General features: G+C 40.3%; 1 protein-coding gene across 1 annotated transcript; it reads right to left on the bottom strand.

Moving 5' to 3' along the window:
* Positions 1 to 4,743: 4,743 nt before the first annotated feature.
* Positions 4,744 to 16,997, bottom strand: LOC147336142 (uncharacterized). Its single transcript, XM_086287635.1, has 6 exons — positions 16,866 to 16,997; positions 16,394 to 16,738; positions 16,270 to 16,311; positions 5,678 to 5,788; positions 5,519 to 5,592; positions 4,744 to 5,096 (listed from the first exon to the last, which is right to left on the bottom strand). The coding sequence occupies exons 1-6, from the start codon at positions 16,909 to 16,911 to the stop codon at positions 4,977 to 4,979; spliced, it is 738 nt and encodes a 245-aa protein (XP_086143761.1). The 5' UTR covers positions 16,912 to 16,997; the 3' UTR covers positions 4,744 to 4,976.
* Positions 16,998 to 24,353: the final 7,356 nt, after the last annotated feature.

Below are 24,353 nucleotides of genomic sequence, written 5' to 3'. Positions count from 1 at the left end.
GTTGTTGTTGTTGTTGCTTGTGTACAGCGTCCTTGAGGGTTTTGAAATAAAATGTATTACTATTATTATTTTATTATTAACTCTACAAAAACAGAAAGTTTTCAGCCTAATCTTAAAAGTAGAGACAGAGTCTGTCTCCCGAATTCAAACTGGGAGCTGGTTCCAAGTAAGCCTGCAGAGTGAGAGCGACATGCTCTATATGGTGATATTGCACTACGAGGTCTTTAATATAAGATGGGGCCTGATTATTTAGGACCTTGAAAATGAGTAGAAGGATTTTAAATTAACTTCAGGGTTTAACAGGGAGCCAATGAAGAGAAGCCAGTATGGGAGAAATATGCTCTCTTTCTAGTGCCTGTCAGAACCCTCACTACAACATTTTGGATCAACTGAAGGGCTTTTCAGGAAACTTTTAGGCCATCCTGATCCAACCTTCTCTGGCCTAGAAGTAATCCATGCATGAACTAGTTTCCCAGCATCACTCTGTGAGGATGTTATGCTGTTGTACATGACAATAAAACATTATTGCAACTTTACACCTCTGATGAACAAAATGTCTTGACAACACATTCACTGTCTCTAAAGCAGAGTGCTTGCACTTCTTATTTTAACTGCATATGAACATTCACACTGACAATTGCAGGAAGTGAAAACACTTTATTTATATAGCACATTTAAATAAAACAGGCCTGCTGTATAACGGACAACTGAAATCATTTAAGCCATTGACAAACATTAAAAACATTAAAATACAAATATGAAAAATAAAAGCAATTTAACAATTAAGAAAAAATGAGAGAGATTTGGACATTGGCGTAACAATGCAAATCAAATGCCAAGGGAATCTTAATTTCTTTAGAGCAATCTAAAGGGTGGGCCATTTATATGGATACATCGTAATAAAATGGGAATGGTTGGTGATATTAAAGTCCTGTTTGTGGCACATTAGTATATGTGAGGGGGCAAACTCCTCAAGATGGGTGGTGACCATGGGGGCCATTTAGAAGTCGGCCATCTTGGATACAACTTTTTTCAATAGGAAGAGGGCCATGTGACACATCAAACTTATTGGTAATGTCACAAGAAAAACAATGGTGTGCTTGGTTTCGACATAGCTTTATTCTTTCATGAGTTATTTACAAGTTTCTGACCACTCATAACATGTGTTCAATGTGCTGCCCATTGTGTTGGATTGTCAATGCAACCCTCTTCTCCCACTCTTCACACACTGATAGCAACAAGGGAAGCAAAACTCTACTATCAACAAGTATTTTTTAAGAGTAAGGGTACAGCCTCTTACTGGATCCATTTTTTATTCACCAGAAGGATGCCACACCTTTCCTCCCCATTGTGATACTTAAACCTCAACTGACTGTTTTGATCTTGTCTACATGCATTAAAAAAGTTGATTTAAATAACCAAAAGAAAGATGTGAAACTTTAATGTGAAAGCAGTTAATGCTATTTCTGTATGTGGGTTTCATTTCATAGTGTTGTCAACACAGCAGTAAACGGGGTGGGCCGCTACACATGTTCAGATATCAAGGGAGAAAGCTATCCTTTTTGTCATACATACATACATACATACATACATTTACTCGATACTGGATACAATATTAAGTAACATTCATAAGTAGATCAGCAAGTGGAAAGCTTTTTCAAGGAGCACTCCCATTGAAATCAATAAGAACATCTGATATTTCTTATTATTGGTGAAGTCTTACTGTTGCATAGACTTTGTTCATTACCTGCAACATCTGTCTTGTTCCTATAAAACCAAACAATAGGTAGGCCAGGTTTCACTATAGCATTACTGGCTGCAGAGGCCTTGTGATTTCAGCTGCTCTCAGACCACACTGTGCTGTTTCTTCCTGTGAAGTGATAAGTAATTTCACTCAGGCCTCTCTTCCTCCCCCTTCAGACCATTTGACTCTCACTGTAAGTATGACAGCCATCAGGTTCCATTCTTTCTGTTTACCACACATTTAATAAAAATAGGTAAATAATAGGTTCCTTTCAGATGAAAATCAGAGGAAAAACAACTTAAGAAACAACCATAAAAATGTAACTTTTGATAGATATATGGATTTTAGTAAAACATTTTTTGTTTGTTTTAATAAATAACACTACAGAGCTAATATCTGTTGGCAATTTAATCAACATGAATTTCAGCCTCCCTCATGTCGTCTGACTCTTGTTGCTTTTGTGTGATTTGAACAGAGCTATAGCTCTCTCAATGAATAATTTGGAGCCATAATTTTTTTAAAAAGTGGCTAATCCAGTCTGTTAAAGGCCAGTATATGGCAGCTTCCTTCATACAGTCATATGGGAAGACAGTCTTTGTAACAGGCAAAGCGAAAAGGGGCAGACAAAAGAAACATTCAACAAGCAAAACTCACAAAAAACCCCAGGGAAAACGAGGCAGAGTATGACTTCATGCTGATTAAGCGCACTTATCAGGGCGCTGGGCAATGTGAGTTTATTTTGTATTTTTGAGTTCTTATGATGTACTAGGATATCAAGTTCTCGTGTTATTATTTAGTGTGTCTTGGGTTTTAGTTAATATTATCTTCCATGCTCCCTCGCTTGTGTCATTTTCCCGTTTCCTGTCTAATTCTCTCTTTTCCGCTATACTTTTAGTTATGTCCGTCCCTTGTCCCTCTTATCTGATCCCATGTTCCTCTCCTTGTGTTCCCAGTCTGCTATGTATTTCATGTCTGCTTGTTCCACATCCTATCGTCAAGCTCGTGTTGTCATTTCTACATCTCATTATGTTTCCTGTTTTATTTTCACAGTCTCATTTTCCATTCTCAGTGTGATTAGTTTTGCTTCCCTTGTGGCATCACGTTTATTTGTGTCAGCTGTGTTTGCTATGTGTTTCCACTTCCCTCGTTACTCTTCGGTGTATTTATGTCTTCTGCCTCCCTTTGGGGTGGCTGTGGCTCAGGTGGTAGAGCAGATCAGCTATTGAGTGGAAGTTTGGTAGTTAAATCCTTGGCTTCCCCAGTCTGCATGCCAAATATCCTTGGGCAAAATCTTAACTAAATACTGCTCTCCGATGTGGCCATCAGAGTGTGAATGTTGGTTAGATTGCACTTGATTATAGAAGGAAGTGATTGGGTGAATGAGGCATGTTGTACACAGCACTTTGAGTACTCTGGCAGAGTAGAAAAAAGTGCTATGTGAGAATCAGTCTATTTACCACTTTGTTCATTTTTGGGTCCCTTGTCCATCTTATCCTATTTCTTTCTAGTCAAAAACTACATTGTCAGGTTCATATTGTTGAACACACACACACACACACACACACACACACACACACACACACACACACACACACACACACACACACACACACACACACACACACACACTTACCTACACAACTCACAGACTGATACTCTTTATTCACATGTATACCTATGTAAGACGTCATATGTTAATAAACCTATGCATATTCATGTAACCTCAACAAAGAGCAGTGTTACGAGGGAGCAGACGAGAGCAACTAAGGTCAAGAGAAGGAACAGCGCTCATCCTGTTCTCTCCTTCATGCATGAGTAACACAATGAACTTTGCCTACTTGTGTCTTGCTTTGCTGTGTAGTAGAATTTTCTCGTTCCAGCGGTGGGGTTGTGCTAGACAGACCCATCATACATATAAACTACAAAAACTACAACAGAATAAGTGAAAATGATTTTCTTTACAAATAACTCTCACTAAACTAACACAGCCAATCACTCAACATGTTTGTTCTCTTGGCTCATATTGACTTCATAGTCAATGATGTTTTTGCTTTTTTAAGACCTTAACTTAGCATTGCACTGAAAAACAAACAAATCCACCCTAACAAAAAAAAGTAAGTTCAAGGACCAAATTGCATTCGATTTCTTCACGTCAAGGTAGGGGTGACATGGAAGTGGGCCCCGGGTCACGAGTTTGAGACCCCTGCTTTATATGAAACATTCAGGATTCAGGATCCCACAACTTAGACATTCACATTACTCACACTCTCATTACACATACATATAGGATCTTGGGGGTGGGCACGAGACACAGAATCCAAATTACCATCAGGGTGTACACCTCACCCCTGGCGTCGTTGCCCACCTCTCAATTTTAAATACACGTAGACATTGAGGGCTAGCAGGAGGGCCTATGCGCTTACCTGCTGCTCTCTGGCAGGTAGCTCCATGCCCTCCTGGGTTTTAAATGCACCTTAGAACACACATGCATCAACACTACAATGAGCGGGTGGAGGGAGGTTTGGAGTCTTCTCTCACCCCCGTTCTCTGCGGCCTGCTGGAGCGGGGGGGCTAGGAGGAGGAGTTGGCCGTCCGACTGCGGTCTAGACTGTGGGGCCTCCCTGCTGCTGCCGAGTTGGGGCGGTTCGTAGAGTACGCTTGGGGAGTGTGATCGTGTGTACAGCGTCTCTTTATGTCTGTCTCCACGTTGGTTGAGTGTGGAGTAAGTGCATATGAGAGCATGAGGGTGGGAATGGATGTTTGTATCTGTGTGTGCCTGTATGTCTGTGTCTATATGTCAGGTTGGGTGTCAGGCGCCACCTCTCTGGGGACATCTCAGGCCCTCCAAGGTTTGGAGGCCTATCTCCCCCCCCACCACCACTTCCCCTGCCAGTGGCGGACTCCCTCAGACATCGGCGCGTTGGCAAGGCTGGGATGGTCAATTTGGTAAAGTAAATCCGTGGGGCATCTTTCTTTGCCTTTAGACAACAATTCTGATGGCAAAAGAGCCAAACGGGACAGGCCAAAAAAAAAAAAAAAAAAAAAAAAAAAAAAAAAAAAAGAAACATTCAGGATGCCATTGTATCGTCATTTATATCTGTAGAGACCTTGTTTCAGTTGTGTGTGACAAATCATAATGCCTTTGTCTTTTTCTTTTCAGGAGAGAGCTGACATATTAGGACAAAATAATAACCATAACAAAAAACACCATTGTACACACAGAGAACGCACTTTATCTGCCAACATAATAAACAACGTGAGTTTCCACTTTTCTCTCTATTGCAGGCCTTCTGCTTCTTGTTTTGGCAAGAAGCCACAATGCTGCAGAGTCCAGGTGAAGAGAGCCCTCATCCTGCAAATGAACAGTTTAGAGTCACATACAAAAACAAAAGCAAAAAAAGAGACTGTCATTGCACCCATCTTATTCATGACTGTCTGGTGCCTTGTAAACAGATAATTTTGGACTTTTAAAAAGCCATGACTGAGTGCACATCTGAGTGATACTGCTGAACAAGTACAAAATTGCTTTCCTTGAGTGTCATTTACTTAAATCAGAGATATCAGAGAAAAATCTGATGAAGCTCTAAAAAGAGTAGAAGAAATCTAACATCAAAAGGCAGAATGAGTGCTACAAATAGGATAAGACAGCTTTGCTGGCAATTCACGGTTAATGTTGCAAAATCATACTTATATATATATATATATATATATATTATTATTATTTTTTTAATTACTCCTTTTTTTTATATAAAGGCTATCACAGTTATAAATTACCTGTAACACAGCTTTTGAATAACAAAAAATGTTCTCCATCTTGTTTCTTTCAAGATGCAGCTCGTTCTTTGAGGCTAAAACACAAGGTAAAAAGTTAGAAGTTTGTACATGATTGTTACAGATAGATGAGGATGTTTAATAAATCACTTTTTTCTGTACCTGCATGAAGCTGCCTCACTTTAATAGCCAAAGCAGCAGAAGTCATCATGAAGAAAACAGCCATGCTGATAAACATCACAGTGCCAGCTTTTGTATTTCCATTACACTCTTCTGCATTGATTGAAAAGGTATTTAAATGGTGTTAGAAAGTTACCCTAGCATGCCAAACTGTTTAAGTGGATGTTTATCAATTGCAAATACAAGACCAATCAGACCAGGAGTGACATATTTAGCCGCATGTTCTCCTTAAATTGCTGGCTGTCTAAGTGGTGTCCAAAGTGGTGTTTCCTGAAAACCCTCTCCTGTCTGATCATTTCCTGATAACATTTACATTTACAATAATGGATTACAAAGCAGTGGAGAGTAGACTTTATCATAGTAGATGTCTTTCTGAAAGCAAAGACATCTTAACTCAGTTTAAAAATATAATCCACCCACTGTTATCATCCTCAATGCCCTGTACCAACACAGAGCAGAGCAGCTACCTGAACGCTACTCCAAACCAAGGTTATTATCGTTAACGAAAACTAACGAAATAACGAAAACTAGAAGTGAAAAAACATTTTCGTTAACGGAAATAAAAATAAAAACAAAAAAAGGAAAACTAACTGAAACTGTAATGAGTGTTCACAAAACAAACTAAAATTAACTGAATTTATAGCAAAAATTCATTGATGTGTGCGTGTCATACAATAGTCAAGGGTGAAAATGAAGTTTAGTTTCCAGATTTTTTTCTTGCTGTGTCTCATTATGCCAGCAGGTGGCAAGTACGTTAGTCGAGTCGTCTGTGTTGCTGCTCCGTCCACGCGCAGAATCATGTCAGGAAAAGTCGGGAGAAAGCGCCAGAGTCCAATTTGGGATTACTTTGAATATGACTGTGTTTTGGATAAAGCAAGTGTCTTGTAGTGGAAAGAGACAAATTATGAGGGACATTTCTAAAGGGAAAAAAATCCCACAAACCTTAAAGTGCACTTGAAAAGCTCACACAAGAAGGCTAACCTAGCTTACCTTGAGAAGGTAAGGGAGCACACTCATCCCTCATCCCCAGAAAACAGAAGCTAACCCCAGGCAAGGCAGCGTGATGCATCCCGAGAAAACAGGACGGGGATATCTACATAACTGTGTGAGTCAATTGCCTTCAAAAAGTTTATCAATTCACTCGAACCAAAATTACAAACACCCGGTGCGGCAAGAGTTAATAGTCTCATTGGGGCCAAGATATACATTTTATAGTTGCCTGGTATCAATGGTTGTTCATCTGCCTTTATTTATTTATTTATTTAAAGAACCCATAGGTGGGAATGTGAGTTGTCTGTCTCTGCGTGTTAGCCCTGCGACATACAGGCGACCTGTCCAGGGTGCAGGGTATGGTAGCTGGAATAGCAACATACCCAAGGATAAGCAGAAAAGAATGACTGATATGATGAAACTGGGATTTTGTTACACTTAATTATTGCAAACACAACTAAAACTATAACTGAAACTAATCAAAACTAAACTTAAACTAAGGATTTTCAAAAAATAAAAACTAAACTAAACTAGCAAACAATTGGTAAAAACTAATTAAAACTGATATAAAATTGAAAATCTGAAGTCAAAACTAAATAAAAATAAAAACTAATGAAAATTGCAAAACTATTAAAACCCTGCTCCAAACGAGGTCGATTATCTTGTTAATAATGTTACCTAGATTTGTTATTTCTAGGCTGGACTACTGTAATTCATTATTATCAGGATGTTCTAAAAACTCACTGAAAAGCCTTCAATTAATCCAAAATCTTGCAATAAGAATACTGACAGGGACTACAAAGAGAGAGCAGAATTCTCCTGTATTGGCTTCGCTTCATTGCTCGCTGGTAAATCCAGAATTGAATTTAAATCCTGCTCCTCACATAATAACATACTCATAAATATCTTAATGACCTTATGTACCACATCACCCTAATAGCGCATTCTTTCCTTTTTGCTAAAGCATATACTTAGGGCTGGACCAGGTGACCCTGAATCCTCCCTTAGTTATGCTGCAATAGGCATAGGCTGCTGGGGGATTCCCATGATGCATTGAGTTTTTCCTTTTCAGTCAACTTTCTCACTCACTGTGTGTCAATCCGGTCTTTAAGTCCGATGACATTAGCCGTGCCTGGACTCAAACTCTGCTGCAGGTAGGGTTGCGAACCGTCCCTTAAAAAACGGAATCGTCCTGTATTTAGAAACAAAAGTACACGTCCCGTATTGAGCTAATAAGGGACGCACTTTGTGTGGGGGCCTCCCTGCTGCTGCGGAGTCGGGGCGGTCTGCCTCTCCCCACCGCAGGGAAAAGGGTAACACCACCTGGGTCTGGGTGCAGTTCCCCCCTCCAGGGGCAAGGGTACCTAGACCCGGTTCGTAGAGTACGCTTGGGGAGTGTGATCGTGTATACATTGTCTCTTTATGTCTGTCTCCACGTTGGTTGAGTGTGGAGCAAGTGCATATGAGAGCATGAGGGTGGGAATGGATGTTTGTGTCTGTGTGTGCCTGTATGTCTGTGTCTATATGTCAGGTTGGGTATCAGACACCACCTCTCTGGGGACATCTCAGGCCCTCCAAGGTTTGGAGGCCTATCTCCACCCACCACCACTTCCCCTGCCAGTGGCGGACTCCCTCAGGTGTCGGTGTGTTGGTGGTTCTTTGTGTGTGGGGGTGGGCGTCCGGGTACACACCGGCTCACTCCTTGGCGGCCGCTTATCGGGGCCTGTTTTTTTTTCTCCATACATTTTGTTTTTTTTCTTCCTTCCCCCCCTTCTCACCGTCTCTTCTCCCCTTTGGTTTTCTTTCTCTCCCTCTCTTTCTTTCATTCTTTCTCCCTGTCCTATCCCCCAGTCATGTCTGTCCCGTTTGTAGCAACTGAAAATAAAATAAATTCATAATCATAATAAAGGTCAATCAAATGGACCAATATGGCAAGGCCATGATGATCCACTTGGTAAAATAAATCCGCTTGGCATCTTTCTTGGCCTTAAGACAACAATTCTGATGGCTAAAGATCCAAACGGGACACAAAAAAAAAAAAAAAAAAAAAAAAAAAAAAGGGACGCACTTTGTCCCGTAATACAGTGATAATCAAAAGTAGTCTATAACTTTTAATGGAATTAACGCTTTGTTTGAAAACATAATTCCCAGCCCCTCTCCTGCTTTGTGACCAATGAGCTGACAGCACACTTATGACAATTCGAGTATGACAATTCAGATTACCGCTTATCTCATTGGTCGAGGAAAGGTCGCTTGTGGAGAAAATACCGGAAGACAACAGATGACCACAACAAGAAGCATTGCCAACAGGGAAACAAACGCAGACACTGCAGTGCAAGTCTCGGATGACAGTACACCTAAAGCTGGGCAAACACTGTGCGATTTTTTCAATTTTTTCAGTCATGTTATTCAGCTCCTGCTCAAACTGCACGATTGACTCGCAGGGGTTAGACGTTGGTAGGTCACGATGCAGGGTCTCACACTATACTGCCTGATGCTCTGATGCGACCTGAGTGCTCACACTGTGCGTCCATAAAATGAAGGTTATAGCAGAAAATCTGTCGCTCGCTCTCTCTCTCTCTGTCTTTCACTCACACAGACACACCACCACCATCAACTTTGCTAAATTGCTAATGAAAAACATTAATCAGGCAGCTGTGATTGAGCAGCAATGTAAATGCAACTATTTTCACGGTTGTTGTGGTCATGATAATTTTGTGATGCCACATCGAAAAGGCTCGGATGAGCTTTCCAAAGTTCTACAAGTTGTGCCTCCATCGCTTGTGTCCAGATCACACGCCGCACAGCTGTGCTGCTCCATCTTTTTCACCGACGTTTACGTGTTTGCGCGTGAGCAGTGTGAGCAGCTGTGGTGACACCCTCACGAGCGATTGATGATCGGGAGCTGGTCGTGAGGTGTTAATCGCTTTTCGTTACCCCACGTATACTACACGATGCACGATGAAGGCCAAAATTGGTCCGATCACCAAATCGGTCGCACGACTCAAAAATCGGCTCAAAATGGGCCAAAAATCGCACAGTGTAAGCCCAGCATTAGAGCAGCAATGTTTGTTCGCTCAGAGAAAGAAAAAAAAAAAAAGGCTGGAAAAGTACAGGGAGGAATGGGAAAAGGAAAACACCTGGCTGGAAAAGTGCACGATAACACCTATAAAGCGCACTGCACTGTGTGCCGGCGCACTTTTTCCATAGCCATGCTTCTAGTGGTGGGCACATGAAGAACATGAGGGGCGTGAAAGCTCGGGGAACCCTTAACCAATTTTTTGTCCACCAGGCCACGGCAGAAGCAGATATGGTATGTAAACATTGGTTTGTTTTTTTTAAACCCTCTGGTTAAGGTTAATATGGGCATGTGCAGTGAATATCAGCGCTATGTGGCCAGAAGTGTGATAATATAATTTATTTTGTGTAATAAACAACTGCAAGGATAGATGATTACAACAAATAGATGACTAATACATAAAAGTAATACATAGATGAATAATGATGATGAGTTAAGATGCGTAATCATGGGAACAAGCGGGTTTACAAACAGGAGCAGCTGATTAGCATTAGAAAAGCTGAAATAATACCTCAACTGAAGCCAATTGTACTAAATGCACTATATGTGCACTGTTACAAGAATGTTTTTCGTTCTATTGCCTTCTATTAATTTATATAATTTTAAGTTAAACAGGACAGAGTTCTTTTAAAGAAAGATTTACTTATATTCTCAAAAGTTAAGCATGACAGGCTTAAGAAAGAGACCTGTTTTACTGTGTTAATGTTGTCATTTTGAGCTAAAAATAAATGGCTAAATGATCATTTGTTTCCCATATGGTCATATCACAAAGAATATGCATCTGCTTAAATCAAATTCAAGTCAAATGCTTAAAAAATAATTTCACACACAAAAAAAAGAGCTACCACACTGGGAAGGGTGAAGACAACTGGGTTGCCCGGCCCTGGCCACGAGTTGTCCCTTATTTATTTTTCAGGGAGTTGGCAACCCTAGCTGCAGGTCCCTAATTGTGGCATCACTGAGAGTTAAAAACTGTCTAAATCCTTTCATCTGTAATAAAATGATCACCATTGCTGCTCTAAGTTTAACATCCAGGCATCCACGAAAACAGAGTTTAAGAAATTTAGCAGAGTTAGAAGTTAGCAGGAAGTTAGCTTGCTACTTTGCATCTACGTGATTGCTAGCGACACAGCTATGTTAGCATAATATAAACAGTGAAGCTGGAGGATGAACGCTAACTTTTTTCCATTCAATAAAAGTTAAGGTGAGGATTCCCAAAGGTTCGGGACAAATGCAATCGCATGTCAGGATGCTGTAAACGGACTGAACTTCAATTGGAAGAACAACTGAGATAATCCATGAACAATACGAGCTTAGTTATCAATACACTGGCTGAGCTGTAGTTATATTGTAAGGTTTTAAAAATGAGCTTTAAAATGATTAGTGATAATAAAAAACGAGAGGGCCTGCCAGTGATCACTGACTGCTTTCAGGGGCTTGTTGAGATTAAATAGAACAACAAACAAGGTATTAAAACATGCAAAGAACACAAAAGCCTTATTAAATGTGGAGTCATTTGGGCTCGGAAGCAGGATTCATCACGTCATCACTTAAAGACCGGATAGACCTCTCTGCATTGAATCATGCTTGTTATTAATCTCTATCTCTCTTCCACAGCATGTCCTCTATACTGTCCTCCTTCTCTCATCCCCAACCGGTCACAGCAGATGGCCCCGCCCCTCCCTGAGCCTGGTTCTGTAGGAGGTTTCTTCCTGTTAAAAGGGAGTTTTTCCTTTCCAGCGTTGCCAAAGTGCTTGCTCATAGGGGGTCATTTGATTGTTGGGATTTTCTCTGTATATATTATTATAGGGTCTACCTTACAATATAAAGCGCCTTGAGGTGACTGTTGTTATGATTTGGCTATATAAATAAAATTGTTTTGAAAAATTGAATTGGATATAGGATTATGTATTTCAGTTGCACATAAAAGTTTCATACATTTGTATTTGATAGTTAAAAAAAGATGTAATACACTTGGTCAATCAAAAATTAAAAATGAAGTAACCTAAATTGATGTTAAATATTTTTACACAGCAAATGTATTTAAAACAAAATATGTAGGTTTATTTGCTAGATTATTGCTGTGTTTTAAAACATAGAAAACAGATGCTTACTTTATCTTTAAATGGCAAATATACAACACATTGAGTTACACTGTTACACTGTTACAGATATATAGATGGCGCCGGTGAGGTCGGCTGCCGTCACGACCGCTCCGACCACTTTTTCTTTGTCTTTGCTTTTTAAGTTAGTTTTCAGCGTTTCTAAATCGGCAAAATCATCACCATTGGGTACATTAGGTATGACAGTGACACTCTTGTTTCTATTGGTATACAATGTACTCACAATTCGAAGTTTTTAACTCCGGATCCGAGCTGGCCGAGTGAGATCTTGAGGGAGAACAAAGGGAAGCGGCGGCCTAGAGGGAAGCGAGCCGGCGTCAGGAACAGGCTGAGAGCTCGTGCACACCGCACACCTCTGCCTAGCATCCTGCTCGCCAACGTCCAGTCACTGGAGAACAAGCTTGATGACCTCAGGGCCAGGATAAAGTTCCAGAGAGACATTCGGGACTGCAATCTCCTCTGCTTCACCGAGACATGGCTGAACCCAGCGGTGCCGGACCACGCCATCCAGCCGGCCGAGTTCTTCTCGGTTCACCGCATGGACAGGACACGGGACTCGGGGAAGTCAAGGGGAGGCGGCGTGTGTTTAATGGTGAACAACAACTGGTGCAACAGTGCGAACGTTGTTCCTCTCACACGCTCCTGCACACCAAATCTGGAACTACTGTCCATCGTGTGTCGTCCCTTTTATCTACCTCGGGAATTTACATCGGTCATTATAAGTGCCGTTTATATTCCACCACAAGCGGACACGGTCACCGCCTTATCCGAGCTGCATGAGGCACTCACACAGCACCAGACACAACACCGGGACGCTGCGCTTATTGTGACGGGGGACTTTAATAGCGCCAACCTCAAACGCGCAGCGCCGAACTTTTATCAACACATCACCTGCCCCACCAGAGGTGAAAGGACACTGGACCACTGCTACACTACGGTCAAGGACGGCTACAAGGCACAATCCCGCCCTCCGTTTGGCAAATCTGATCACGCCGCCATCTTCCTCATGCCAAAATATAAACAAAGGCTGAAACAGGAAGTTCCGGTTCAGAGGAAGGTCGCGCGCTGGACGGATCAATCAGTGGCCGCATTACAGGACGCACTCGATGACGCAGACTGGGGCATGTTCAGAAACAGCTCCGATGATGATGTCAACGTGTTTACGGAAGCGGTTGTGGGATTCATCGGGAAACTAGCGGATGATACCGTGGAGACAAAGACTATCACAACGTTTCCCAATCAGAAGCCGTGGGTGGATAAAACCATCCGCGACGCTCTGAGATCCCGCACCGCTGCCTACAACACGGGACTCACGACGGGGGACATGGACCCGTACAAAGCCGCGTCATATAACGTGTGGAGGGCGGTAAAAGAGGCGAAGCAGCGCTACGGGAGGAAACTAGAGTCACAACTCCAACAGAGTGACTCTAGGAGCCTGTGGCGGGGACTAAGGACAATAACGGACTATAAAGCACCAACAACCGGTATGACGAACTCGGCCGTGACTCTGGCAGACGAGCTGAACACTTTCTATGCTCGCGTCGAGGCTGCAGCTAAGGACTCCAACGATGCTAGTGCTAGCGGCGCTAACGGCTGCAGACAGGAAGATACTGCCAGCACCGGAAACGTGCTCGTCATCTCCGAGCATGAAGTAAGGAGAGCCTTCAAGAGAGTGAACACCAGGAAAGCAGCAGGACCAGACGGCATCCCAGGTCGTATCCTAAGAGACTGCGCATACCAGCTAGCTCCTGTGTTCACGGAGATATTCAACATCTCTTTATCTCAGTCGGTGATCCCCACATGCTTCAAAGAGTCCATCATTGTTCCTGTCCCGAAGAAACCTCAGTAGTGATGAAGTGTTTTGAACGCCTGGTCAGAGACTTCATCATTTCTTCACTACCAGACACACTGGACCCACTACAGTTCGCTTACCATCCAAATCGTTCCACAGACGATGCCATCTCTCATCTCCTCCGCACATCACTCACTCACTTGGACATTAGAAGGGGGAATTATGTTAAAATGCTCTTCATAGACTACAGCTCTGCATTTAACACCATAATTCCCTCCACACTCACCACCAAGCTGGAGCATCTGGGACTCAGCTCATCTATGTGTCAGTGGATCTCCAACTTCCTAACTGGCAGACCACAGGCAGTAAGGATGGGCGGACATGTCTCAGCCTCCACCACTCTCAGCACTGGAGCCCCCCAGGGGTGTGTTCTGAGCCCCCTGCTGTACTCTCTGTACACATATGACTGTGTGGCCACTACCAGCTCCACCACCATCATCAAGTTTGCTGACGACACCGTCGTGGTGGGCCTGATCTCTGATAACAACGAGACGGCCTACCTGAAGGAGATTAGGAATCTGGAGAACTGGTGCCAGAGGAACAACCTCCTTCTAAACGTCAGTAAGACAAAGGAGCTGATAGTGGACTTCAGCACTAAGCAGGAGAGGAACTACCAGACCCCCGTCATCAACGAGTGCCCAGTGGAGAGAGTGGACAGCTTCAAATACCTCGGAGTTCACATCACGCAGGACCTGTCATGGTCCTGTCACATCAACTCCGTGGTGAAAAAGGCCCGTCAGCGTCTCTACCACCTCAGACGCTTGAGAGACTTCCAACTGCCCTCCAAGGTGCTCAGGAACTTTTACTCGTGCACCATAGAGAGCATCCTGACGGGAAACATCTTAACCTGGTTCGGGAACAGCACCATGCAGGACAGACGAGCTCTACAGAGGGTTGTGCGATCAGCTGAGCGCACCATCCGCTCCGAGCTCCCTGACCTGCACTCAATCTACAGCAGGCGGTGCTGGACCAAGGCCAGGAAAATCGTGAAGGACCTCAGCCATCCCAACAATGGACTGTTCTCTCTGTTGAGGTCAGGAAAGCGATTCCGCTCCCTGAAGACCAACACAGAGAGACTGAGGAGGAGCTTCTTCCCGCAGGCGATACGGTCTCTCAATCACAATCACACCACCACACAGTACTGACCCACACATATAGTTCTTACACACACACTGGACATTCTGGACATTGTTTTCACTTCATCACTTAAATCACTGCTGCTGTTATTGTGTATATATTTATTTATACTTCTTGTGTATTTTGTTCATACATTCTTATATAGTTCTATATTGTGTATTTTGTTGTACAGTTATTTTATTTTCAATTTAATTTATATATTTTATCTTATTCTTTCCCAGTGTGTTGTACAGTTATTTCATTTTTAACCTTAATTTATATTTTATTCCTTCCTAGTTAAATTTACCCTTTTTAATTTTTCATATTTATTTCCTATCTTATTCATAGCCTTTTCCTTTTTTGTTTTCTTTAGGTCACGAGCAGTTGTCCAAGCATTTCACTACATATCGTACTGTCTATGACTGTGTACGTGACAAATAAAAATTTGAATTTGAATTTGATTTTACACTCTTTATGTTCAAATCATATAATCCAAATTTGATAGTCTAATATAAGATTTTAGATACGCTGACCCTATCCCAGCTGTCATAGGGCAAGAGGCGGGGTACACCCTGGACAGGTCGCCAGTCTGTCGCATGGCCAAGAAAGACCCCGGCCTGATGGGGGAATAGAACTCAGGACCTTCTTGCTGTGCGGCAACAGTGCTAACCACCGTGCCACTGTGCTGCCCAGCCCACGGAGTCATCAGTGCATTTTCTAAATACATGACATATCTGTTATACTATTTTATTCTCTGTTATAGAGGCTAAGACCACAGTTGAAGCCACGGTGGTGTTCATTGGTGGGGGTGACGTAATGCCACTGTTATGAATGAAACTTGTAACCAAGTCTAATAACTCCAGCCATACTTATCTTGTCCATTTAACATCTGTATGGTATTCCATCAGTTGCATTTGTTTTTGAACAAATGCAACTTTATCCAAAAACATTTATCACAACAGAACGACAGTCACAAACTGGTTCTTCTTCCGACCAATAACACCTGGCGCCAATTACGTATGTCTACCTTAAATATATTCCCATAAACACACCATACTGTAAAACACATTAACACCTAGCAGCGCATATAAGGTAACAACACAAAAGTTGCTTCTACATCAGTTTTCTTGTTTCAGTTGTCTTGTTCAATATTCATTAAATATTTTATGTTTTATTTTCAAAGGTGATATATAAATACATTTTTACTAGATCCTTTTTTTCCTCATCCATGTATGTGTTACTATGAATGTGTTTCTAATTTTTACTTCTTTGAAATTTGAGGAAATAAAGTGCAAAGGCATATTAATCCACTTGTATTACTTTAGAAATGAAAATTATTCTACAAAACAGGTCACAGTTTACTAGAGTAAAGTGACAAAAGAAAAACATTTTAGAGAGATAAAATTAACCATACCTTGACTACTGAGTTTCACTTCATCATTGGGTTCACCATTTCCTGTAGGCATGGTATAACTTTATACATAACAATTTGATGATAAATCATGTGCAAGAAATAAGCCTTTACCCCACAAGCTTACCTTGAATTCTTAACTCTACTGCATCCGAAATAACTGTGTGTTTATTTGTGTAAAATCCACAGAAATACAGCCCAACATCAGATAAATTCACTTGCTTGATTTGAAGAAAGACAAAGGTGATGTTGGAACTCATAATAAATTTTCCATTTTGAAATCCATCGCAGAACGATGCTGAGCCACGAGATTCAAACATAGAAGAGACACAAGTGGGCTTAGTTTGGTTGACCACTTTAAACCAGTCTGCCTGTGTTTGATGGTTGGAGATGTTGGTGCACTGCAGTGTCACTTCTTCACCGGGCTGGACCTCCACAGTCTGAAACCCAGAACCTGAGACAGAGATCCAGCCTGAAACAAACACCACAGACAAATTAGTATTAAATTAACTGTAATCATTTTCACAGGGTTCCAAAAATATTTAAATTCTGGTAGGATCCATATCTTGGACTGAGAATCATTAGATGCCAGTACTTACAGTGAATACAGAAAAACAACGCTGTTATAACGGTGAAGCTCCCCATTGTGTGCTTAATCCAGTTGCTACTCGGACATTTAGTAAACCACACAGCTATTACAAAGGCTTTTAGAGGGCGAGGTGTTTCTAGTTTTTCATCCTGTCAGTGACCTGTTAACACATTGCAGTACCTTGGCTTAAAAATCGTCAAGCCACTTCCTCTTGGTGGTGACGTGCTATTGGATCACAGCGTTGTCACATCACTTCCTTTGCTAGTGGTGTTTTTTCTAATCTGTATAGCGCATTTAGTTACAAACCTTTACATAACAATTTAGTAACAATGTTTATTTACTCCTTGGCCTCCTTTATTAATAAAGATACCTATAATAAATTTAGCTTGGTTGTACCTTTGGAGATCACACTCAGTTAACTGAAGACCCAGATCTGCACCCTTGACAACCCTGTAACCAGCCAGGCCCCTGTGATATGTGCAGGTGAAGGAAGCTAAGCCACTGTTAGGTATTCTCCACCAGATTATGTGTGGGCCTGGACCTTCTCTCTGTATGTTGCTGAATTGTTGTTGATTATCATCTGTGCCATGGATATGTTATCTGCAAACTTATATATGAAATTTGTGCTATGAATGGGATTGTAGTCATGTGTGAAAACTGAATATAAGAGTCGACTGAGACCACAGCCCTGAAGGGTGCCAGTGTTAAGGATGGTATGACTGAAGAAGAGAAACTGAAGGAAAATAGCATTATTTCATTCATTTTTTGCTAAAAAAAAAGAAGAGGGTTTTGTTGCTCTGTACAAATTATTATAAAGAATCCCTAAAGCTAAGAAGCCCATAAAGCCAGGAAAGCTTAATGTTGAATAAAATAACATTTAGTGAAGAAAGTAAGAACTCCAGGTTTCATTTCAGCACTGTGTGAAGACTCAGAGTCAGAGATCTGTTGAACCAAGTACTAATTTACCATGAAGCTTAAAAGCCAAATACTACTAGCCCTCAAGGTAGCTGTAAATAAATCATTACCTAACGCATCACTTGATCTAGCTTTTATTCTTCCTGTCCTGCCACTCCTGCATCCACATCAGTCATATTTCTGTAAAAGAAAGGATGGACAAAATGCTGGAAACGAGACCAAGAGTGTCCAATTCCTTTTGGTCCACCTAGCTTACGTCTTCATCTACTGCTGCCGACAGAGTACGGGCACAAACAGAAGGTGCACGTCTCGAGCTCTCCTTTGTAGCTGAGCAATAACATACTGACAAGGTCACAGTGAACTTTCTTAAAACTGCATATATATATATATATATATATATATATATATATATATATAGATAGATAGATAGATAGATAGATATGTGTGTGTGTATTATTTAAATGTAATTTGTTTGTAATACTAAGGTTCCACATGCCACTGTTGTAGTAGGGCATTAATGATGTTGCATTTGTGGGGGCTCCCAGCCGGAGTCATATGGACTTCTCCCTGTACTAAATTATAAGTTTAAATTTGGTGTATTTTGTTTTATTAAGCATTAGTTCTGAGGGCTAAATATCCCCAAAGTGCTTTTGATTTCTTTGAACGACGAAAATAGTAACCAACAGCCTTATATCTATTATACCACCCATTTATGTGTTTTAATGGGGGTTTAAATATTAAAAGTGATTATCAGTAGTTTATTTTTGAGTATCCTTTGCTTCATATTTGTCTCAACTTAACCCACTATTACATTTGATTTTGATTTTGCTGTTGAGAGAAACCACACCATTGTTTGATATTTGTATGTTTTTATATACGGTGGCCCACAGTGGGATGAAGAGGCGCCTGCTGCTGTGTGTGTCCACTGATTTTACTGCTGCATTTTGTCTTTTGTAAAATAAGCCATATTTTACAACCAGTCCCTGTTTTTCATCACAAGGCAGTCTACCATTTGAAATCTGCTACACAAGCAGAAAGATAACATCCTGAAACAGGATGAACAGCTTAAAAGGAAAACAGATCTGGATGCAAATCTACACATACTCAAATCACAGAAAGCAGCTGCAGCTGCATTAGCTGAGGCTCAAGCTTGGGAAATTTCTGCACAAGAAAGTGAACATCCAAAACAGCCCCAGCTGGGCAACATGCAGCAAATCAACCCAACAGAACAAGTTCAAGAGTATGTGTGGCAACAATCAGTACTCAATAATGATCTGCAGACTCCACAATTGGGCAGCCACTGCCATCGAGGCAACAGCAAAAGCTTGCAAAGAACCAAGTATCTGTCAGCCCAGTATGACCAACAACCAAGAGTTCACTCCTTTGCCAGTCATCTGTGTTTTGAACCCAAAGAGAGTCTTGCAACTGGAGTTATGGTGAACAACCAGCAAATAATGATCGATTTCACCATCATCAGTCCAAGATTTGGGCACCCATACATGTAAGGGGTAGACATGCTGACTCTTCAGATCTAACAGAATATCTAATATGAAAGGGAAATGAGCTCCACTCCAGCATCTGCCCCACTTCCTTCTTCCACTTTATGGTACGATGCTAGTATGTCTTTGCACGTGATTATCCAGATGGGCTCTTAGAGCTGATCATTCACAAATGACACATTGCTATATAGTAGGATAGTTAGTTTTACAACATGCATTCAGACAACACGAGTGGTAAATTGAGTTGCCTTTCTGCTACTTTGGTACTTTGTAGTTTTTGACAAAGGAACCTACCAGTTAAAAAACAGGCTGTTAAAAAATGTAGAAAAAAACAATTGTGTGCAAATAGTACAGGATGTGTTGTTTGTGGTTTTAAAGGCTAGTCCTTCTGTGGCTTTTTATTTGGCTTATACACAGAGCCACTGCAGTGGAAAAAGACAAGGGGAGGTGCATAAAACTTGCCAAGCTTTGCACATAGACCATGGTCAGGGAAGAAAGCTGCCCATATAAACACTGGCTGTGTCTTTATTTGCCCCTTTTGTCAGTATACAAAAAAAACCCAAAACAATTTCAACATATCTAGTTAGAGAACACATCTAAAAACATATGACGGGATATACCCACACAAAATAATTCTAGCAAAAACACTGATGTTGCCACAGAATTTATTGTTTTATCATTTACATCAAGAATGAAACAACAGCGTTCTTTTTAATGTAGCATTATTCTTGGTGTTGAAATCAACAGTTATTTGATATTTGTGATGAGTGAAAAGTCTTTTTCCTTAACTGTCTACACGTCCAAAGGCCGATGCGAACTAGTAAAAAGCAGAAAGTCAAATTTCACCAGCTGTAGAGGCCTTGTGAGTTCAGCTGTGCTCAGACCACAGTGTGAAGTCTCTTCCTGTGAAGTGATCAGTATCTCATTCATGCCTCCACCCAAAGACCGCCTGACTCCCCCTATCAGTAACTTTGTGTACCCTCATTTTATTGAGATGAAGACAAATTAAGGCAGAAAAAAAAGACACATAAATGTTTAGTACAGGGTTAAAAAAAACTTAACCACTAAGCATGCTTTCTCATCATGAACACAGAGAATCAGCTCTATGCACTGGCAGCATAAACAACATGAGTTTCCACTCGTGTCTCTTTTGCAGGCCTTCTGCTTCTAGGTGTTTGTGGGTGGAGTCTCAACACTGCAGAGTTCAGGTCAACAGAGTCCACATTCTGTAGGTGAAAAATTTACAGTCACATAGCAAAACAACCACAGACTCAGTACTTTCACTATCCTTGACTGTGACAGTCTTAGCATATGCTAGATTATTCTAGGCTAGACTCCAAAAAAGACAGAAAGAGAGCCAAATGATTTTTGTTTTAAATGTACCTCTGAGTGATACACTACCAAATAAGTGTGGCATTCATCCATTACATTAATTTGAAACCTTCAGATAGAGATAATAGGGATTGGGACTATCAACATTGCTTTACAATAACTCCAGGTTTCTAATTCAGACTTTGTGTCCACTCACACTAAATTTGGTGTTTGAGGTACAATATTTTCTTCACACAATGGACCCAGGGCTACCTGCTTCTTAGTGGTTGGTAGATATCTTCAGAACAGAAGAAATTTAACATAAAAATAAGATAAGAGATCTTTTCTTCAATTCTTTTCCAGCCCTTATCCTATTCAGGGTTGTAGAGCACCTGGAATCTATCCCAGTTATCACTGGACAAGATCTGGCTAGGCTTTCCTTTCATACATAGAAAGAGCCCAGCCACTGGATTCAAACACTTCATTAAGTGAATTTATGACTATATGATATATACAATTCATGCTGCTGTAACTTTACAACAGAGCGTCCTTTCGTGGTCAACAAGGAGCAATGCAATAAGCTGCACGTGTGAAATAAATGTATCTCAAATGTGCAACTTTTTCATTTAGTGAAAAAGTTGCACCTAATTTGCAACCTAATTTGAGGTGACCATTGTTTTGATTTGCTGCTATATAACTAAAACTGAACAAAATAAAACATGTAAGAGATTTCAAGCAAAAAGTTTCCAAGCACCATAGTGCTGCAGCATGGTACAAAGAGCCATGATAATAATTTCCAGCCCATTCACACTCAATATGCTGTTTGGATCACCTTCTCCAACATCGTCAATGCTGCTCTGCACTGACCTTAGTAGCTTCCCTGGGATATTTGAAGACTTTGAAGTGATTATTATTATTTATTACACAGCATCATAATCACAAGTGATCTATTCTAAGCTTTTTTAGTAAATGTAATTTGCATTTTTTTTTTAAAGCGTCACCTTGTTCCTGGGAGTATGCTGTTCTTTGTCCACTGCTGAAAGATAATATAAAAAGTTGCATTTTGAGTGTTAAAAGTCATTGTATCACATGTAATAACTCTTAATAAATCACTTGTTGTATGTACCTGAAAAAAGCGGCACAATCTTAACAGCCAAACCAACGACAGCCATCACAAAGAAAACAGCCAGTGTAGCAAACACCACAGGCACAAGGCTGGACTCTGCAACAGCAAACAGCATTGACTGATAAAATATGTTGTTAAAATGCTAAAATATATATAATAACGTGTATTTGCAAAATACTTTTTAATGTGCTTTCATGCAAAAAGTCACATTTACTAACTTAAATACAAATCCATACTCTGAAAAATAACAAAACAGGAAATGCCTTTAAAAATAGATTAGATAGTTTTAATATAATCAAAATATCAAAACTGATGTGGTTATTTATTAGTCAAAAATGAAACAGGTAAAAGAAAATGTTATTATTATATTTAAAACACTTTGGTTTATTTGTTTAGTTCATGATTTATTATTAGTAGTAATGGTTATGGTTATGAATATTCATACTGAGTACACTGAATACTATATGTGAAAACTTCCAGTAATATGTATTATTTTTGTTTATGTCTTTAATTAAAAAAAACTGTAAATAATGACCAAAATCAAAGTCACTCTGACTGTAAAGCAACCACAAATGTAATTTTACTTTGTATTATGACTATTATAAATATAGCAAATTAAAATTAATGTAAACTGAAATTTAAGACCACTCTCTTGGGCCTCTTCTGCTTTCAGCAGACAGCTGATACTCCACAGGGACTTCTGCTGGCTCCCTTTCGAATGGTTACAAACAATTTTAAAGCACATTAATTTCTCTGTCAAAACACTTGAACCTATAAACTGAAGTTTATTAAAGCTCTGTTACTGTGTATCATCTTATAATGTTGATTAATAATGTTATTAGCGATGATTAGATGCTTATTTATGTAAAGTTCAAAGAAACACAGGCAATCCATGTAAATGAAATGAAGGAAAGGAAAAAAACAAAAAACAAAGTTACCCTGGAACTCATTTCAAATGTTAATATAATTAAAAACCTAAAACTAACTTTTAAGAGAAAGGAAAAGATGTTTACTTTCCACTCCATTCACTTGATCATTAAATTCCACTCCATCATTTGTTTCATCCGTACCTGTGAAGAACCATGGCCATTAATTTATTTTTATGCATAAAAATATTCTGTTACTCTTTCAGCTCATTTCATGCTACTGTAAAAATAAAATTGATGACAAAAGCTAAACATTACACAAACGCATAGAAACATATAAATAGATCATTAACTCCAATCAAACCTTGAATTCTTAACTCGACTGCATTAGAAATGACTGTGTGCCCACTGATGTACAATCCACAGAAATACAGCCCGGCATCAGATAAATCCACTCGCTTGATTTGAAGGAAGACAAAAGAGACGTTGGAACTCATAGTAAAATTTCTGTTTCTAAATCCATGACAGAACGAAGCTTCGCTGTCAGATCCATACATAGAAGAAACACAGCTGGGCTTAGTTTTATTGACCACTCTGAACCAGTCTGTCTGCGTTGGATAGGCGGAAATGTTGGAACACTGCAGTGTGACCTCGTCCCCGTGCTGGACCTCCACAGTCTGAAACTCAGAAGTTGAGATCCAGCCTGAAATGAAAGAGCACAAAATCTATTTCTATCTCTACAGTGTTAAAGTTATTGTGACTGGACAATTGTCAATTAGCTTTGTTTAATGGCAATCGTTTAACAATTTACAAGGTAACAAGAAGCCAATACTTACCGAGGCAAAGAAACAAAGTTGTTATCAAGACAAAGCTCTTCATCATGCATTTAATCCTGTCACTGCTTTGATAGTTTCTAACACACAGCTCTTATAAAAGGGTTCAGAGGGGCGGAGTGTTTCTTTTCTTCTTCATCCCACCAATGACCTGCAAACATTTTCACTTTTGTCCCTCGTTCAACAGGTTCTTTTTAGGGTCTTCCAGCTGTGTGATGCATGTGAAACCTGAGATTTAGTTGTAGTTACCTGTGACACTAAACAGGAAAGCAGACAGATGACTTTTATTACTCAATTTACAATACTGGAGAACTTCTAACATAGGTTGGTAGCTGGATTTTGTCACAGCACTTGATTGTAAATAACTGGTGCAAACTGATGTTTACAAGTTCATTATCTTGTGGAGAGAAACACAGTTGTGAGCTACTCCTGTGTCTGTATTGTCCTTATACAATTATTGGTTTGCCATACACCTTTCAATTTTTCTAACCTGCCACTCATCTTGCATTTGTAACAGTAAGGTGGTCTTTTTTATTTTAATGGGCTCAGAGAATCTCAGATTATGCAGAACAAAACTGCAATCTTGGAAAGATTAAAGTTTTTTGAGAAAACCTAAGAAATGTATTTGTTTCTTTGAACTTCTTTTTTGAACATCTGCATCATTTTGTGATTAAACAAGAGTTTCCGACAGCTGACAAGGTTCTTGCCTTATTGGTATTATCTGGTAAACCTACAACTCTGCTAGACTTGCCTATACAAAGGCCGAAACTAACCATGTTATCAGCAATCCTCACAAGAAACACACAAAACATGCTGGAATTATATCGCTCCCGCAGAGCCAATACTGAGTCAACTTCAATACCTAGACTCAGCTGTAATTCAGACTGAAACAGATAGGCATAACCAGTTATCCACAAATTAACTTATTTCCTGAATTCCAAATTGAAC

The sequence above is a fragment of the Aulonocara sp. 'chitande type north' Nkhata Bay genome, linkage group LG3 (genome assembly GCF_057382095.1).
Source record: "Aulonocara sp. 'chitande type north' Nkhata Bay isolate Kocher_YH1m ecotype deep benthic linkage group LG3, A_spYH_male_GT1.1, whole genome shotgun sequence".
Taxonomy (NCBI): Eukaryota; Metazoa; Chordata; class Actinopteri; order Cichliformes; family Cichlidae; genus Aulonocara; species Aulonocara sp. 'chitande type north' Nkhata Bay.
The sequence above is the reverse complement of the archived record's forward strand: the minus strand, read 5'-3'. Positions and strand labels throughout refer to the sequence as shown.

What these genes read in the sequence shown, in the direction of transcription:
- LOC147336142 (XM_086287635.1), bottom strand. Translation starts at nt 16,911, where the DNA reads ATGGGGAGCTTCACCGTTATAACAGCGTTGTTTTTCTGTATTCACT. An exon ending in AGTGAAACTCAGTAGTCAAG is followed by an intron (nt 5,789 to 16,269) that starts GTATGGTTAATT and finishes CAATCAATGCAG; the next exon opens with AAGAGTGTAATGGAAATACA. An exon ending in AGTGAGGCAGCTTCATGCAG is followed by an intron (nt 5,593 to 5,677) that starts GTACAGAAAAAA and finishes CTTGTGTTTTAG; the next exon opens with CCTCAAAGAACGAGCTGCAT.